The 20171-nt window shown below is 44.0% G+C and overlaps 1 protein-coding gene across 1 annotated transcript in view; it reads right to left on the minus strand.

Annotated features, from left to right (window-relative positions):
- Positions 1-20171, minus strand: part of LOC311147212 (PH domain leucine-rich repeat protein phosphatase 1-like) — an 87952-nt gene that overhangs the window by 32346 nt on the left and 35435 nt on the right. Inside the window, exons 2-4 of the mRNA XM_084183852.1 lie at positions 6546-6742; positions 4909-5034; positions 3638-3786 (exon numbers count right to left, since the gene is read on the minus strand). Of these exons, the coding sequence (XP_084039978.1) occupies positions 3638-3786; positions 4909-5034; positions 6546-6742 (472 nt within the window). The remainder of the gene's footprint in view (positions 1-3637; positions 3787-4908; positions 5035-6545; positions 6743-20171) is intronic.

A 20171-nucleotide genomic window follows, 5' to 3' on the forward strand; every position in this document is an offset into this window, starting at 1 on the left:
GGTTGTTGAAGGTGGGAAGGAGAAAGTCTGAGAATGGATAAAATAAACTATGTGAGAGCACAAGGACGAGTGCGTATGCGAGGTTGGCGACGAGGAGGAGGGCAAGAAAGAGGAAGAGGAGGACGAAGAGGAAGAGGAAGACAAAGAGTGGAAATATCTGATGAAATTCGAGCAACAGTCATAGACCATGTTCTTGTCCATGGACTGACAATGAGGGAAGCAGGACTTAGAGTGCAACCCAATTTGAGCCGATTTTCTGTGTCCACCATAGTAAGGACATTCAGAGAAGAGAACAGGTACAGTATACTACTGTATTTTTGTAATTGCAAATTTACTGTACCACACTATATGCAGCTGTTTCAATAGACATTTGTAAAGTTAATCACTGTATGTATTGTACTGCATAAATATGTTTTGTAACTGCACAACTACCTTTTGTAGAATTGCAAGGCTGCCACATGCAGGTGGAAGGACAGCTATATTCACTCGGGAGCAAGAGGCCGTTATAGTTGGCATGGTCCTTCAAGATAATGCAATACGACTCAGAGAAATCCAGGAACGAGTGATACAAGACAACACACACTTCCAGGGAATCGACAGTGTGAGCATTTCCACAATTGACGGTGTCCTCCATCGTAACAGGATACGAATGAAACAAGTATACAGAGTACCTTTTGAGCACAACTCACCAAGGGTGAAAGAACTGCGAGCTCAGTATGTGCAAGTAAGTGTACATTCAGAAACATTTACTGTAATACAGATTGTCTACAGTACTAATACATACTATGTGAATGACATTACTCTTCAGTACATACAATGTATGTGAATTAGAAGTGCATACAGTAGGCCTAATTGTACTCTACAGTATAGCACTGTCTCTGTACGACTTACAAAATCCTACATACAGTTTATTGTATTTCTACACAGACAATATTTGACTTGGAATCCTTGGACAGACCCCATGAGTTTGGACAGCGGGCCATTGTTGAAGTCCCTGGTCAACGAGGTGGCAATGTCACAATCTGTGCTGCTATCAGCAACCATGGTGTTCTACATCACAATGTTACACTCGGGCCAAATAACACCCAGCACCTTCTAAGATTTATTGCCAATCTAAGAGATATTTTATTTGAGCAGCAGGTTCAAGAGCAGCAGGGTCAAGAGCTAAATGAGAATCCCATTCCCACCTATGTGATAGTGTGGGACAATGTCAGTTTCCACCGAGCTGCTCAGGTAAGGGAATGGTTTAACATCAATGGGCAGTTTATGAACTTGTACCTCCCTCCATACTCGCCTTTCCTGAATCCGATTGAGGAGTTTTTCTCCTCTTGGAGATGGAAAGTGTATGATAGACAACCCTACACCAGAATAAATATGCTGCAAGCCATGGATTTAGCCTGTGGTGATATAGGTGAGGAATCATGTCAGGGCTGCATACATCTACATTTACATTTTAGTCATTTAGCAGACGCTCTTATCCAGAGCGACTTACAGTTAGTGAGTGCATACATTTTTTATACTGGCCCCCCGCGGGAATCAAACCCACAACCATGGCGTTGCAAGCGCCATGCTCTACCAACTGAGCTACAAGAGGCTTCTTCCCCCGTTGCCTCAGGAGGGACAATATTGCTTGTGATGTCGACAAAGTGCTCTGGCCTGACCCAGCCCAAAGACAAGAAGAAGCACATTGATCACATGTTTACTCCTTAGATTTTTGTCCCTTTTAGTATTGTATACTGTAGTACAGTGCATTGTAGGCTGTATACTGTACAATGGACAAATTGTATGGCCCTGAACATTGTGCTTTCCATTTGTTAACAGTACTGACTGCTCAATAGATTTTGACTGGTTGCAGGTTCATATCAACAAAGAACAATAATTACAGTATCACAGAGACAAAGGACAAGTTTGTGAGATGCAGGGTACAGTACTGTAAAAATAGGGGTACAAGGAGGAGGAAGAACAAAAAACTAAATTGCAAAGAGCAAAGCAGAGTAGTAATTTCTGATAAATTTTGAGCTACTATGATAGAACATGTTTTCGTTCATCAAAAGACAATGACGGAAAAATATGAAATTTGTTTTGAGATTAAAAATGTACTTCTCCCTGAGAACTAAGTTTTGAACAATGTGTTTTCAATTTTTCGGTGTATTGTTTAATGACTGCTTGAGAGTGTATATCATTTTGATCACTTTGTTTATGATTTGAGAGCAGTGTTTGATTTTGAACACAGGTAAAACTGTTTTGAGGCGAATGTTTCATTTTGCAAAAGGAGTCAGAGGTTTTGTAAATAGTGCTTGAAGATGAGGTTTTGTGTTTAATGTTTTCAGGAAATGGAGCAAGGTTTCAGAAATTGTGTTTTAGCAATTGAGAAAAACTGTAAATACAAGTGACCCTACTAATGTAGGTCATACTCATTAGTACATTGTGTGAGTCTGATGCCCAGCAGGGATGCTCTGTAGCAATTAAACCCTCATACATAAACAACCTCCATATCACATCATATCCTTTTATCTCCAAACTAGCAGCTTTTCATCTGTCATGTCCGTCTTTTAAATTCGAATTATCCCCTGCATTAGCCAGGATATAGAATATGAAATGGCAGATAATTATGATTTGCCAGAGCCTCGTATAATGTTGACAGTCCTGGCACATATTCAGGCAGGATCAGACGGGCACATGCACACACTACTCTAATCTGCAGTGATCAAACAGCAACCCACTGTTTGAAGATTCTGCATGCCCCAATTCTGCAGCCTGCCTTCAACCACCCTCTCTGTCTCACACACGCTCTGTCTGTCTCTCTCACACACGCAACTCAATATTCTCTCTCACGCACACATACAATCCCCCACTCTAGTCCTCGGTCTCTCTATCATCATAGAGTACAAGGATACAAATATACATACACACTTGCACGTGCAGTTAAATGAAAAATCATCTTCTGGCTAGCTTCCTAAGACAGGCAGTGTGTACTGGACACGCGCACGCGCACGCGCACGCGCACACACACACACACACACACACACACACACACACACACACAGTGTCCAGTACATCTTGGCTGTGTGCTTTAATCTGGGGCCAGATGGTGCCCACTGAGCAGTACTGAGAGGGAGAGTGAGGGAGCCAGGCCATATTAAAAGCCTCCCTGCAGAGGCAGACAGGTCTGGGCTACCCTACTAGACTCCATTCACTCAGACCTGGACAGACAGGCCAACTCAACTAGGCCCTGTCCTGTCCTGCTGTCCTGCCCAACTCAGTCTGTTTGACCATCCCAGCTCAGGCCAGCCTTACCCTTGCCAGTTCCGCTAGGCCCGGTCCTAAGCAGCTCAAGTCTGCCCAACCAAAGGCCACTGACACTGCCTAGCACTATTCTGCCAAGTCCACTCCAATCTAGGCTTGTTCAGTCTAGTCTAGCCCAACCCAGCTCCAGCCCTACCTTAATTGTGACCCAGTCCAACTCTTTACTAAGCCAACTTAACCAAGCCAAACCATGCCATGCTCAGATCTGTCCAGGCAGAGCAACTTAACCAGGACAAGCCCACCCCACCCTACCCCTTCTTGAGACCCATCCCATCCCATATCATTCCTGCCCAGCCCTGAGTGCCCAATTCCCTTGGATCGTACCACCTACCTCTGTAGCTGGTGTAGACGATGGTCTGTGGGGAGGAAGTTGTGTTTCAGGTTGAGGTGGGTGAGGTCCTGGCTGTAGAAGAGGTTGGGAGGCAGCTGCTCCAGACTGCAGCAGGACAGGTCCACAGAGTTGATCCTCTGGGACACCATCTGACCCACCGGGGGAGGGGAGAGAAAGGGGAAACCTGGTGTCAAACATTATTATCTGGACTCCGCTGGGTTGTGTGTGTGACTGGGGGGGGGGGGGGGGGGGGGATTGTGTGTGTGTGTGCGCGGGTGTGTGTGTGTGTGTGTCAGGTCAAGTGTCTTAAGATTAGAAAGGCAGGAAGTCAACCGTGAGTGAGACAGGACATAACAGGCCTCCTCATGTTATCTACTGTATATTTACTGTATATCTACTGTTATCTGTCATAGCATATCCTGGCCAGTCCTACACAAACTGAACACTTAGTCCAGTTCCACTATCCTCTCCTTCCTATACTCTCTACTGTACTCTCCAGTTCCACTATCCTCTCCTTCCTATACTCTCTACTGTACTCTCCAGTTCCACTATACTCTCCTTACTATACTCTCCTTACTACTATACTCTCTACTGTACTCTCCAGTTCCACTATCCTCTCCTTCCTATACTCTCTACTGTACTCTCCAGTTCCACTATACTCTCCTTATTATACCCTCTACCAAAGTGTTTCCCAACTCCAGTCCTCAAGTACCCCCAACAGCACACCTTGTAGCCCCAGACAAACACACCTGATTCAACTCATTGAGGGCCTGATGATTAGTTGAAAAGTTGAATCAGGTGTGTTTGTCCGGGGCTTCAATAAAAATGTGTACTGATGGGGTCACTCGAGGACTGCAGATGGGAAACACTGCTCTCCTTTACTATCCTTACTGCTACATTCTCTGTCCTATACTCTCCAGTTCCACTATACTTTCCTTACTACTGTACTTTACAATACTTCCCTTACTGAACACGGTTAACTAGCTACTCTCCAGTCCTTGCCTACTGCTCGTGCCACTCTTCCTCCTCCTCCCAGTCCTAGGTTCTATTCTGAGTGTTCCCCTGGGCTTCCATGACACGCTCGTCCCTGATAATATTTATTAAATAGGTTTCCTGGCTTTGGCCTACTTCAGTTTGGATGAGAGATCAGAGGAGAGTGAGCGTTTGTGTGAGTGAGAGAGTGAGAGAGAAAGAGAAAGATAGAGAGAGAGAGCTATTGTTCCACTCCGAACTGTACTCCTCTGCACACACACAAATACACACGGACGTACCTTGGCTGCGTGTCGGTGCCAGCGCAGGTGTTCGGTGAAGCTGTCAAAGCTGACGTAGTAGGTCTGGCTCTGGGGCCCTGCTGAGCTGAACGCCAGGCAGTGGCTGTGCTTCTTCACCTCCTCCACCTGCACACACACACACACACACACACCGTTAGGCCAAGAGACAGAATTAACAAACACACACCTTCAGTTCACACCTCCAGGGTAAGTCACACATTCAAGATAAACAGACATTTTCATAACCATTCTTGGAAAACAAATCGCCAATTAGACACGACAACGACAACACACGCACCTCCACGGTCAGACAAACAAGATAATTGACTGAACAAATATCGATTGCATACATAAACCACACATACCTATAGGAAAAAATAACACATACAGCATCCAGGGACTTTTTCAGTACACAAGACAGTCCTTGTTTTTAAATGGCTTCCACGTTACAGATCATGGTTCAATTTAGTGATGTCATCAGCACGAGCTACAAGGTTCAGATGTTCATATTAAATGGCCTTAGGCTGCGTAAACATAGACATACACGAACATGCATGCACATACAGTTATGAACATGCTTGCAAGCATGACTTGTGCACACACATACACACATGCACGCACGCTGCGGAGATGAATGGGAATCTAGAGATCTAGAGGTCGTGTCTTGACACGCATGACATGATGTTTGAGCTGTGGGTGTGGTGGGATGTTGGGAGTCACAGTCCTTTGTATAGCTAGCTATAGTATGAGGTAGGCATATAGAAATATCCTTTCAGGAGGGCCCTTACGGCTTATTCAATGGGCCTGTCTGTCTTTCCCTGCTGCCGATACACAGCCATAAAGCCACAACAGTCATTAACCAAAGGCTCCGTTCCCTAACTCCCTTTTTGGGAGTGCCCCTGCATATTGACTCTGTACCGGTACATCCTGTATATAGCCTCCCTACTGTTATTTTATTTTACTGCTGCTCTTTAATTATTTGCTATTTTTTACTTAACACTTTTATTTTTTTTCTTAAAAAACTGCATTGTTGGTTAAGGGCTTGTAAGTAAGCATTTCACTGTAATGTCTACACCTGTTGTATTCGGCGCATGTGGCAAATACAATTTGATTAGATTTGAATGTGAAATCCCATGCCAGAAAATGTATTCGTGAGGATCCAGCCTGAACTAGGCAGAACCACGATAAGACTTTTAAATTGGAGGACAAAGTGAATAAAGGCCGAAAATCCATTTAGGGTATAGAGTACTTGATGTGGGGAAAGCAGATATGAAATAAGATGTTGGAAGATTAAACATGGATTTGCAACGATGGCTTATTGGCCCTTCACCAAGACTGTTGATTTGATTTGATATTGACTGTTGATTTATCTCTATGAAGACACACTGATGAGACGGAGTCAAGAATGAAGACAAATGGAAATGGAAAGCTGGTGATGTAACAGTAAAGGAAGGTTTGTGGATGCCACATTGGTGTCATATAATTAGAATGAACTTCGTGATTTTACTTCCTGGCATAAGTACACTCAATATGGCTGCCGGTCCAACAGTCACAGAACATTGACTTGAATGGGAATGTCTATTCTAGTCATTCCATTTCTATAGTGTCAGTAACAGCAGTCCTGTGTTTTACTGTACCTTTCCTCCGATGAGGGGCAGGATGTGCATCTTGCCCGTGTGGCTGTCTTTGACGGAGGAGACAATGAGGCAGGTGCCACACAGGATCACCTGCCGTCTGGTCCAGCGGTTGACTGGCAGCTGGAGTTTCCCTTTGCGGACGTTATATGTCCCTGACAGTTGCACGCGCTCAGAGCTCTCGATGCTGTGGGGCTTTCCTGGAACACACACAGGGAGAGGGAGAGAGAATTAGCATAGTTAGCATCCAGCTAACTCAACACACAGAGGAGAAGGAGCGAGAGTTAGCATCCAGCTAACTCAACAAAGGGCCAGTAGCACAGAGACTTGTGTACTGGCTCAGTATCTAGAGTATCTATTAGCCCAAAGCTAATCAAGTGACATAGTAATAATGTAAAGCTATAAAGCAAATAATAATAACCATTTTGTTTATTTACATACAGTACATACAGTATATTGTCAACAAAGAGATATGAATAGTTAAATAGCGTAGCAGCCTAGCGCTCAGCACCCAGTCAAATCAATGCTGTGTTAGCATTAGCGCTAAACAGTCACAGTCAGCACAAAGACTCTGTCTGATGCCCCACTCTGTTAGCATACAGCGCTGAATAGCTTTTAGCATAGAATTCAACACAACAGTAAAATAGTCTGATTATAGATCGGATGATGCCAGGTGCTCTCCTCTAATTCAATACTAATTTGTTCTATCATTCTTTATGCCCTTCATCCATCCATCCATCTGTTAATCTCCCCTGTGACGTGTTCCCTCGTTCTCTCCGTTACCCTGCCAGCACCCTGCCAAACGGCTTGTTTATCAAGTTGTTCTGTCAATCAGTCTGCCCATCTGTCTTTTCTGTCTCTCCGTCTGTCCAAAACATCCACCTGCTCTCGGTCTTGCAACACGTCCCCAAACTGGCCTGCCAACTCCCTCTCTCTCGCTCTGTCTCACATTCTTCTCTACTTGCATGTGCCTCTCTGTCTTTTCCTATCTATCTATCTATCTATCTATCTATCTATCTATCCATCCATCCATCCATCCATCCATCCATCCATCCATCCATCCATCCATCCGTCTTCTACGTCTATCTATCTGTCTGTCTGTCTCTGTACAGTATCTATGCCTACCTGTACACTTGTTTTTGTCTTTTATTATTAAGGTCTCCACCATGTGTGCTAGGCCAAGACGCTATGTAGATGATGTAGAACAGATGTGGACTGGACACGACCCCAGGCCATAGAAAATGACTTACATATTACTGTAAACCACAGTAAATCACTCCTGTCCTCTACATCTCCCCCATCCACTCCACACTGGGTTTATGAGGGAGAGGGAACTGCTGCCGGTAGTATAGTAGGGTAGGGTAAGTACATATGTGGACAGGACACAACCCCAGGTCAGAGAGATACAGGTAGCTGCTAAAATAATGGAAACACTTGAGTAAATGAGGTATACAAAGTATATTGAAAGCAGGTGCATCCACACAGTTGTGGTTCCTGAGTTAATTAAGCAATTAACATGCCATCATGCTTAGGGTCATGTATAAAAATGCGGGGGAAGGCCATTCCTTTGGCTACCATGGCTATGCTCCCATAGCATGACAATGTCCCCATCCAGAGGGTATGAGTGGTCACTGAATAGTTTGATCAGCATGATAACGATGTAAACCATATGCCTTGGCCGTCTCAGTCACCAGATCTCAACAAAATTGAACCCTTATGGGAGATTCTGGAGCGGCGCCTGAGACAGCGTTTTCCATAACCATCAACAAAACACCAAATGATGGAATATCTTGTGGAAGAATGTTGTCCATCGCTCCAATATAGTTTCAGACACTTGTAGAATCTATGCCAAGGTGCATTGAAGCTGTTCTGGCTCGTGGTGGCCCAACACCCTATTAAGACACTTTATGTTGGGGTTTACTTTATTTTGTCAGTTACCTGTATATCTCACATAGTACTGTAACCCACTGTAAACTACTCCATCTCTCCCATCCACTCCCAGAGAGGGATAAAGAGAAAGCTGGTGGGCTATAACTATGGGGTAAGTACTAAGTACCAGGACAAGCTCTTACAGCTTTGAATAATTCAACTCAGGTCTCTTACATGCTGACTGTTAGACTAACAAAGGAGAGAGCTGTACGACACATGGCCCAGGGCTAACACTTTTAGCATCGCTTTAAAACTCCCCCAACTAGAGTTACCTACTATATTGTAGTGAGCTTACAACCTAGCGACCTAGTCAAAAGGTTTGGCTCTCTTGGCGTAATGGCTAAGGTGTAGGGTTGACAGTCACAAGGTGCCAGGTTCAAGCCCCGGTCAGGACCAATGTTCCCTCAAAATAAAATCGCAACTGAACAAATTTCAGGTGTGCTGAGCACAAACGTGAACATTGTGACAATTCTGTGCAACTTCCAGCGCGCGTTTACTGTGAACACTGAGGCTGTACCCACTATAAGTTGCAGTTTTAACAGTGGCCATATAGGCTAATGGGGCTATTTGATCATTATGTAAGCCTACCAGCGTGGCCTACCATCAAAAACAATGGAGAAAATGCATCCCATAACATTTTAACATAGAAATAGCTGTTCTATCATTCAGCCTACAGTAACAGCCAATGTGTGGTGTTCAATGTAGGCCTACATTCCATGAGACTTTTGAAAAAAAAAACATGCAGGGCTTGACATTAACCTTCAGACAAGGAGGTTACCATTATTACAGGGAATCAGACAAATTATGCTACCCTCTACCTATTGGCTACTTAGCATATTCAAGCCTGTCTCAAAAATACAACACTGCCCCTTTAAGACAAAAAAAAGCTCTTTACTTGACTCTCTTTTCAAAGATGTCTAGAAATGTACACGTTTTGTGCTTTTGTACGAAGAAAACACTCCCCTATTGCTGACTAAAAATGATCTATAAATGGGCTAATAAATCACTAACTAGCAAAGGATATGAATATGAATATGCAGCTCTCACTTTGATCTCAAAACAAACGCATCTACACACGACCGCTCATGCTGTAAACACAGTCCAGTTCAAAGTAAATGGCACAGATCCATATATGCCAATGGTCTATTTGCATATAGGCCTACTACAGCTCTGATAGTTTATGCCACACCGGTCTGTGTAAAGTACGGGCTGAGTAGTGCGTGTCAATGCAATAGAATCCTACTCCGATGCGTTCTGACTACAACTAAATCTCTTGCATAGTTTGTTTTGTATGTTGCATTGAATGTGGCTAATATTGCATTGATTCGATCACAATTGCCACAGTAAAGGGAAACGTTGATAGTGTTAACAGGGAAAACTCTAGAACAATGGTCACTAACCTTTCCTGAGTCAAGATCACTTTGAGTCAAAATGCAAGCCGAGAGCTACCGCTCAGATTTTCTTTTAACATGACTTAAAAAACGTAAGCATATGCAACATTAACCAATTAAAAACAGTACTGTAGCAATGAGGTTTGTGCAGTAAGCTATAGCCCCAATACATTATCACTGCAAATTGGCTTTGCTTGAATTGCTTCGCCAATAAATGCATTGTTGTTATGGCCATTTTTTAAAATTATATAAAACAAATTGATGTAGGCTATATGATCACACCGGTAATAGATCCGTTGTCGTATTACTTGTGAGGCACAGCTCACTGAGCATACATTTAAATAATTTGCTTTTTATTTTTATTTTACTGTGCTGATGGTGCCTGCAGGTCTGATGGTCAGTCTCAGCGGAGGGAGAGAACAGCAGACTGAGGGTCCGCCTCTCAACATCCCTCCGCTCCCCCTTTCCTCTACTGACACTGACCAAAAAGGGACACTGACCAAAAAGGGAAACCCTCTTCCAGCTGATGGCAACACTCGAGTCGCACTGCATTACTTCTGCCTCATTAACAGAGAAAGTGAAATATTCCTCAATATAAAAAATTTAAAAACAAGCCGCTAATAACAACAACGCAAGCCTATAGATATAATTTCCTACTCATTCATTACTGCAGCAGTGCTTGTAGCGCTGAGTGGAAATAGGAAGAACGCCCATTTTATGTCTTATAAAAGTGTTGAATACAAAGTGTTGACAGTGCTGAGTGAGAACTTAAACATGAACTCATCTCTTTGCTGTATTTGTTGACAGTCTCTCTCTAGTCTTGGTTTTTAAACGTTTTGAAATCTCACGGTATCAACTTTGCTGTAGCTTTCTTTAATGGCTGCTACGTTACTGCAGACACGGTCGTCTGAGCCATCCGATTGGCCAGCGGAAGGCCTATAGTGCACTTGATTTGCTCTCTGGGCCTGCCGGGATTGCAGAGTTTGTACCTTCAGACACATGAGCCCTGTGTAGCTCAGTTGGTAGAACATTGGTCAGGTCTATATGTACACCCTTCTTAGCTACAATATGTATCTGGTGCATTCAGTTTGGTCCTAAAGCAACTGTAGCGGTTATTGTGCTGGTTTCTTTGTAGTTCATGATACTGTGAAGTAGGCTTGATATTGTCAAAGATCAGGGTTGAAAAATTAATTAACTGACGAAGTGCTCATGTTCTGAAAAACAGACTCTGAGCCCAGGGCAAAGGGCTACATTTTAATATGAGCTACTGTGATCAGTATCATTACTCTGCAGTGACCTTTGCTCCATGCTTGCTTTGGCCTCATTTTCACGCTGAAATCAAATCAATAACCTATTTTGCAAATGGACATCTGCCTGGTTAAATACTGAGAATATGGTAAGGTACAATACAGTGGTGGTGTTGCAGTAGCTGACTAGCTGGGGGCTACAGGTCAGAAGTGAGAAGCTATGATAGAGCTCAGACCTCTACAGTACAACCCAGTTCATTTTCATAATTGAGTTTGCAAGTCGGATGAGAAATTGTTGGAATAGACAAATTATTCACCAGCTTTTAGCCTCAATACGTCACACTGGCAATCTCACTATATTTAGGGCTTTGTTGGAACACTTTCTCTCCCACACACACAACCCCCATCCTCACACACTCTGATTCAGTGACAGTGATAAACCTCCTCTATATGTGCCTGGATGACGATGGACCAAAACAGGAACAAACTTTTAAAAGGGGAACAATATGGAGTGGTGCAGTAGGAAGCCCTAATGATAACAGTGGGCCTAAAACAGCCTCTGTCTGCCTGGGTGTTGGTTTGACCTGGTGGCTAGCTTTCCCTCCCCACCTAGTGACATGGACACAGTGGGAAGAGTGGGTGGGTGGGGCTCCCACATGAGCATCCTGTTTACATTGGAAGTAGACAACCTCTTGACATCACAATGATAATATGGTTATATAGTGGTCACTTTTAGTCTTATGCTGGAATCAAACCCACAAGCCTGGTGGTGCAAGAACCATGCTCCAACCAACCAACTGAGTCATCGGAACAAGGACAACTGCTTCACAAGGACTGTATGTTGCATTTGTTGCCCCAGGCCAGGAGCCTATTAAACTTAAAAGTTGGGGATGGAAGCAATGCGGAGGATAGGGTTTGGGTCAAAAGGACACAATGGTCTTGGTTAGTTGTGTATGTATGTGTGTTTGGAGAAGGAAGTGCTTTCTGTACCCTTGAGTGCCATAAATACAGGGACCTTTGACATTTTGGACCCTTTTTTTGTAAATTTGATTGGTGGATTCAAATAAAGTATTTAAAATGTGTGTGTGTTTACTTTAGGGTGTTGGTTACCTAGAGGTTTCTCAAGATTGCTTTCTTCCCCTTCCCCAAGATCAGGAAAGGTCTCGGTTTCCCCTCTCCAAGCCAACACACACACCCATATGCGCAAAGAGGAACTGACTTCCAAGACCCATGGCCAAACCCTACCTTGAATGACACAAAGCCAAATCCTGACTGGTGATGCTATTTTTGGATGCACTGCAGAATCCAATGTATAAGGCCACCATGTCGGTCGGAAGATATGAGGATATCCGGCTGTCATGTGCCTTTTACTGAGGAGTGGCTTCCGTCTGGCCACTCTACCATAAAGGCCTGATTGTTGGAGTGCTGCAGAGATGGTTGTCCTTCTGGAAGGTTCTCCCATCTCCACAGACGAACTGAGGAAATGGAAAGATGTGGGGTGATGAAAGAGAGCCATGCCACCGCCACTCAGAGCAGCCAGGGCCAGAAGAGGAAGAGGGTGCCAGCTCTGACCAAGCACAAAGGATAGAATAGTCAGCTGCTGGTGTTCTCAGTTCAACACACCCGTCTGCAAAGAGCACAGTCACATGCTTGTGGTTTGTAACAAATGCATGGACTAAGACAGCATAAGTAAGCATGACACACACACACGCACACTTTGTTCCTTTTAGTGTTTATGTTTTCTAAATTCACAATTGTTAGTGTTGTCGTTTATATTGATGATGAACTTTGGATTTTAAAATACATTTTTTGAAATATTATAAAATATGCTTAAGGTGATTTTATTTTGTTCTTCACACTAAAATGTTGAATGTGAAACTTTGATTGTATGATTGATTGTAAGAAAAATATGTTAATATTTTCAATAGTCGTTTCTGAATTTTCATAATATGTTATCATTGAAATGTGTATCAAACTGTTGAAGAGCGACTAAAAACATTTCAAACAATAAAATAATGATTGAAAGGTCCAAATCATCACTCAAAATAATGATGTTCCACAAAATTGATAATATTTTAGACCCATATAAATAAAACACAGATATTACATTATCGCGTCATTTTGACCCGGCATATGCATTCTTGGGGCGTCATGTTTAATATGCATCCTAGGGTTAATAGAGTGTAAGGCCCTCCCCCATGTGATAACCAGGCCACTTCCATAACCACCTCTCATCCTCGCTACACACGTGTAATCAGGCTGACCCCCTAATGAAACAAGACACTGCAGCACACATACACCTCTACCACTGGGCCTGGGCACGCCGTATTACACACTGGGTGCGAATGAGAATGAGCCCACTTACTTACAATGCAATAAATGCTATGGTTCTGTGGACTGGCACAGATGAGACAGATGTATGGGTCGTAGCGTAGAAGAGGGTTTGTGTTCAGGCTATAACTGGCTCCTACTGCCTGGTCTTGGCTGTCTCTCACATCTGGTTGCATCCCAAATAGCACCCTATTTCCTATATAGTGCACTACTTTTGACCAGAGCCCTATGGGCCATGGTCAAAAGTAGTGCACTATCTTGGGAATAGGGTGCCATTTGAGACGCAGCCTCTGTCTAGTCTCCTGTATGACATTGTTATGTTCTGAGGTGTTGTATCAAGGCCTTCCTTACTACTGAGGAGCTGTAGAGACACATCACTGTCAAATAGTGTTAAAAATAACACATACTGTAGCGCGTCCTTCAGAGGCTTGTTATTATTATCAAATGATGTTTGATGACTGTTGTTTTCTGCCACTGACAGTGAAAAGGAGTAATAAGATATTGAAGAAAGGAAGAAAGAAAGAGGAAGTGAGTAAGAGCTACCACATAGGGGGAGCGAGAGAGAGATAGTGGGAAGAGAGAGACAGGGGCAGAGACAGAGGGAAAGAAAGAGAGAAGGAAATCAAGTTGTTCCTGTGGCCTGTAAATAGCTGTCCTCCTGTAGGGGCACACACACGCACACGATGTGGCACCAGACCTGCCTGAGGGTGAGTGTGTGTGTATGTGTTGCCTGTCATCTCTTTATCTTCTGTCTTTCTCCGTATAAACCCAAATCCTTGCTTTCCCCAGCTGGCAAAACTGGTTGCAATGACGTCTTTACAGACAGATTTCAACCAATTGTAATGGTGTCATATTAAACAGCTGTTGTAATAATGTCGAATCAACCAGCTTTACTCCCTGGATTCACTCTCCCTCTCCCCCTCCCCCTCAATTCAATTCAATGGGCATTATTGGCATGGAAACATACGGTATGTTTACATCGCCAAAGCAAGTGAAATAGACAATAAACAAAAGGGAAATAAACAAGGGAAGTAAACAATCAGAAATGAAGAGTAAACATTTCACTCACAAAATATTTAAAAGAATATAGATATTTCAAATGTTATATTATTGCCTATGTACAGTGCTGTAACGGTGCAAATAGCTGAAGTAAATCTCTCTCTAGTGCTTCTAGGCCCAAGGTAACAGGAAGAGGCTAATTTGAGTATGCTCGAAGGTAGGTGACACACACAAACAGACATGGGCGCATAGCGGTAGTGACGGTGAGGACCATACAAGGTGACAGCTGCTAGGGACAATTAGTGCGCGGGCCAAGGCAGTGCTATTATCCCCTCCTCCCATCTGCCAGCCTGGCGCAACATGTTACAACCTTCCAACAATCATGGGACAACCTTCAGGGCTTTCTACCATACCACACTGTGTGTCTGCCTTCAGGACTATCTATGGTACTGTGTGTGTGTGTTTTTTACTATACAGCTATGCAAGTATGTAAGCAACAGGGTCGTAACTAGTTATCACAGCCACAAAGTCAGAAGGCCGGCCTACTCGACCAATCAGAGGAGGGAGTGTGTTGACATGTATGCCAGTTTACGGTATATAAGTTTGAGGACCAATTTCTTTTATCTAGTGATGCATAAATGATTTGGTTATTTATTAGCTGTAATAAAACCAACAGTTCAAAATGTAAATTGATAATCAGATGTCTTATTCAAACTCAGCTTGCAAGCTTATCATGATGTTTGCTCTAAATGTTTTTAAAATGGCATATTGACACATCTTGATTGTAGTTTACATCTTAAATCAGCCACGTTCAACATTTTTAATTTCTCTGAAACTGTACGTTTTACTTGTGGCTTTTGAAAATATAAGGCTGCGTTTTATATTTTCAAAAGCCTCAAGTAAAACGTACAGTTTCAGAGAAATTAAAAATGTTGAACTGATTTAAGATGTAAACTTCAACCCTGTTTGGCACTATAGTATTGTTATACTTATTTAAAATCTTGCAATGAGAAAACATGTTTTAATTGTAATTGGGCTGCCTGAGTAAACGTAGCCTTAGACTTTGACCAACAGTAGGCTGATGATATACTTTTAAATATTTACCTTAAAACCAGGAAAGCAGATTCCGTGGGTGATTTTTCTTATAGCCTTGCAGTCCACCTTTTTGGTATTTTGTACCAAATCAAATCAAAATCAAATAGTTATTTATCATGCGCCGAATACAACTGGTGTAGACTTTACAGTGAAATGCTTGCTTACGAACCTATCCAAATGATGCAGAGTAAAAAAATATATATATAAAAAAAAATGTTTAACTAACACGAGAGGAATAAAATAAAATACACAAGAATGGAGCTACATACAGGGACCAGTACCAGTTAAATGTGCAGAGATACAAGTTACTTGAGGTAGATATGTACAGGAAGGCAGGGTAAAGTGACTAGGCATCCAGATAGATAATAATACGAGTAAAATAAAGAACAGAGTAGCAGCAGCAAATTATGAGTGTAAAAGTGTGTGTGTGAGTGTGCCTGTGCGTACACTACATGACCAAAAGTATGTGGACCTCTGCTCATCGAACATCTCATTCCAAAATCATGGGCATTAATATGGAGTTGGTCCCCCCTTTGCTGCTATAACAGCCTCCACTCTTCTGGGAAGGCTTTCCACTAGGCGTTGGAGCTTTGCTGCGGGGACTTGCTTCCATTCAGCCACAAGAGCATTAGTGAGCTCGGGCACTGATACTGGGCAATTAGGCCTGGCTCGCAGTCAGCGTTCCAATTCATCCCAAAGGTGTTCGATATGGTTGAGGTCAGGGCTCTGTGCAGGCCAGTCAAGTTCTTCCACACCGATCTCGACAAACCATTTCTGTATGGACCTCGCTTTGTGCACGGTCCATTGTCATGCTGAAACAGCAAAGGGCCTTCCCCAAACTGATGCCACAAAGTTGGAAGCACAGAATCATCTAGAATATCATTGTATGCTGTAGCGTTAAGGTTTTCCTTCACTGGAACTAAGGGGCCTAGCCCAAACCATGAAAACAGCCCCAGACCATTATTCCTCCTCCACCTAACTTTACAGTTGGCACTATGCATTCGGGCAGGTAGCGTTCTCCTGGCATCCGCCAAACCCAGATTCGTCCATCAGACTGCCAGATGGTGAAGCGTGATTCATCACTCCAGAGAACACGTTTCCACTGCTCCAGAGTCTAATGGCGGCGAGCTTTACACCACTCCACTCCAGCTGACGCTTGACATTGCCCATGGTGATCTTAGGCTTGTGTGCAGCTGCTCGGCCATGGAAACCCATTTCATGAAGCTCCCGACGAACAGTTCTTGTGCTGACGTTGCTCCCAGTGGCAGTTTGGAACTCGGTAGTGAGTGTTGCAACTGAGGACAGACGATATTTACGCACTATACGCTTCAGCACTCGGCGGTCCCCTTCTGTGATCTTGTGTGGCCTACCACTTCGCGGCTGAGCCGTTGTTGCTCCTAGACGTTTCCACTTCAAAATAATCGCACTTACAGTTGACCGGGGCAGCTCTAGCAGGGCAGAAATTTGATGCCACGTTGAAAGTCACTGAGCTCTTCAGTAAGGCCATTATACTGCCAATTACATTTACATTTACGTCATTTAGCAGACGCTCTTATCCAGAGCGACTTACAAATTGGTGCATTCACCTTATGATAGCCAGTGGGAGAACCACTTTTTTTGGGGGTGGGGTAAGGGGGATGACTTTATCCTATCCCAGGTATTCCTTAAAGAGGTGGGGTTTCAAGTGTCTCCGGAAGGTGGTGAGTGACTCTGCTGTCCTGGCGTCGTGAGGGAGCTTGTTCCACCTTTGGGGTGCCAGAGCAGCGAACAGTTTTGACTGGGCTGAGCGGGAACTGTGCTTCCGCAGAGGTAGGGGGGCCAGCAGGCCAGAGGTGGATGAACGCAATGCCCTAGTTTGGGTGTAGGGACTGATCAGAGCCTGAAGGTACGGAGGTGCCGTTCCCCTCACAGCTCCGTAGGCAAGCACCATGGTCTTGTAGTAGATACGAGCTTCAACTATGGAGTGTGCAGAGGAGCGGGGTCACGTGAGAGAACTTGGGAAGGTTGAACACTAGACGGGCTGCGGCATTCTGGATGAGTTGTAGGGGTTTAATGGCACAGGCAGGGAGCCCAGCCAACAGCGAGTTGCAGTAATCCAGACGGGAGATGACAAGTGCCTGGATTAGGACCTGTGCCGCTTCCTGTGTAAGGCAGGGTCGTACTCTGCGAATGTTGTGGAGCATGAACCTACAGGATCAGGTCACCGCCTTGATGTTAGCGGAGTATGTTTGTCTATGGAGATTGCATGGCTGTGTGCTCGATTTTATACACCGGTCAACAACGGGTGTGGCTGAAACTGCCAAATCCACTAATTTGAAGGGGTGTCCATATACTTTTGTATATATAGTGTATGTATGTTTGTTGGTGTTGTGTCGGTATGCGTGTATGTATTATGTGTGTGTGCATATGTAGTGTTTGAATGTTTGAGGGATTTGTGTGGGAATTAAAGTGTAGTGTGTTTGAGTAAGTGTGCATATGGTATGTATAAAAGTCTAGTGAGTGTGCATAGAGTCATTGCAAGATAGAGTCAGTGCAGATACTGTAGTTCGGGAACCATTAATTTACTATTTAGCAGTCTGGTAATTTAGAAGTCTTAAGGCTTGGGGGTAGAAGCTGTCTCGGAGCCTGTTGGTCAGAGAACCGATGCTCCAGTACCGTTTGCCGGACGGTAGCAGAGGGAACAGTCTATGGCTTGGGTGGCTGGAGTCTTTGGCAATTTTTCGGGCCTTCCTCTGACACTGCCTGATACCGAGGTCCTGGATGGCAAGGAGCTCGGCCCCAGTGATGTACTGGCTGTCCGTACCACCCTGTGTAGCGCTTTGCGGTCAAGGGCAGTGCAATTGCCATACTAAGCGGTGATGCAGCCAGTCAAGATGCTCTCGATGGTGCAGCTGAATAATTTTTTGAGGATCTGAGGGCCAATGTCTCCTAAGCGGGCATTGGCCCTCTTCACGACTGCGCAAGTGTGTGTGGACCGTGTCATGTCCTTAGTAATGTGGACGCCAAGGAACTTAAAGCTCTCGACCCGCTCCACAACAGCCCGGTTGATGTGGATGGGGGCGTGCTCTCCCCTCTTTCTCTTATACAGTGCCTTGCGAAAGTATTGGTGCGTGCATATGTATTCACCCCCTTTGCTATGAAACCCCTAAATAAGATCTGGTGCAACCAATTACCTTCAGAAGTCACATAACTAGTTAAATAAAGTCCACCTGTGCAATCTGTCACATGATCTGTCACATGATCTCAGTATATATACACCTGTTCTGAAAGGCCCCAGAGTCTGCAACACCACCAAGCAAGTGGCACCATGAAGACCAAGGAGCTCTCCAAACTGGTCAGGGACAAAGATGTGGAGAAGTACAGATCAGGGTTGGGTTATAAATAAAATCTGAAACTTTGAACATCCCACGGAGCACCATTGAATCCATTATTAAAAAACGGAAAGAATATGGCACCACAACAAACCTGTCAAGAGAGGGCTGCCCACCAAAACTCACGGACCAGGCAAGGAGGGCATTAATTAGAGAGGCAACAAAGAGACCAAAGATAACCCTGAAAGATCTGCAAAGCTCCACAGTGGAGATTGGAGTATCTGTCCATAGGACCACTTTAAGCCGTACACTCCACAGAGCTGGGCTTTACGGAAGTGGCCAGAAAAAAGCCATTGCTTAAAGACAAAATTAGCAAACACGTTTGATGTTTGCCAAAAGCCATGTGGGAGACTCCCCAAACATATGGAAGAAGGTACTCTGGTCAGATGAGAGTAAAATTGAGCTTTTTGTCCATCAAGGAAAACGCTCTCATCACCCTGAGAACACCATCCCCACAGTGAAGCATGTTTGTGGCAGCATCATGCTGTGGAGATGTTTTTCATCGGCAGGGACTGGGAAACTGGTCAGAATTGAAGGAATGATGGATGGTGGTAAATACAGGGGAATTGTTGAGGGAAACCTGTTTCAGTCTTCCAGAGATTTGAGACTGGGACTGAGGTTCACCTTCCAGCAGGACAATGACCCTAAGCATACTGCTAAAGCAACACTAAAGTGGTTTAAGGGGAAACATTTAAATGTCTTGGAATGGCCTAGTCAAAGCCCAGACCTCAATCCAATTGAGAACCTGTGGTATGACTTAAAGATTGCTGTACACCAGCAGTTTTGCCTTGGAGAATGTTCTGTTTTTTTGTCTTATTTCTTGTTTGTTTCACAATAAAAAATATTTTGCATCTTCAAAGTGGTAGGCATGTTGTGTAAATGAAATCATACAAACCCCCCAAAAATCCATTTTAATTCCAGGTTGTAAGGCAACAAAATAGGAAAAATTCCAAGGGGGGTGAATACTTTCGCAAGCCACTGTAGTCCACGATCAGCTCCTTGTTCTTACTGACGTTGAAGGAGAGGTTGTTGTCCTGGTACCACACTGCTAAGTCTCTGACCTCCTCCCTGTAGGCTGACTCATTGCCATCGGTGATCAGGCTTACCACCGTCGTGCCTACCAATGTTTGAGGTTTTGTTTGTAAACAGGAAGCATGAGAATGGAGTCATGGTCAGATTTGCTAAAGGGATGATGAGGGAGGGCCTTGTATGCGTTTTTGTGGGTGGTCTTCAAGCTATGGAAGATGGCAAAACAGTTAACCTTTT

The sequence above is a fragment of the Coregonus lavaretus genome, assembly GCF_964263955.1.
Source record: "Coregonus lavaretus genome assembly, chromosome: 19".
Lineage (NCBI taxonomy): Eukaryota > Metazoa > Chordata > Actinopteri > Salmoniformes > Salmonidae > Coregonus > Coregonus lavaretus.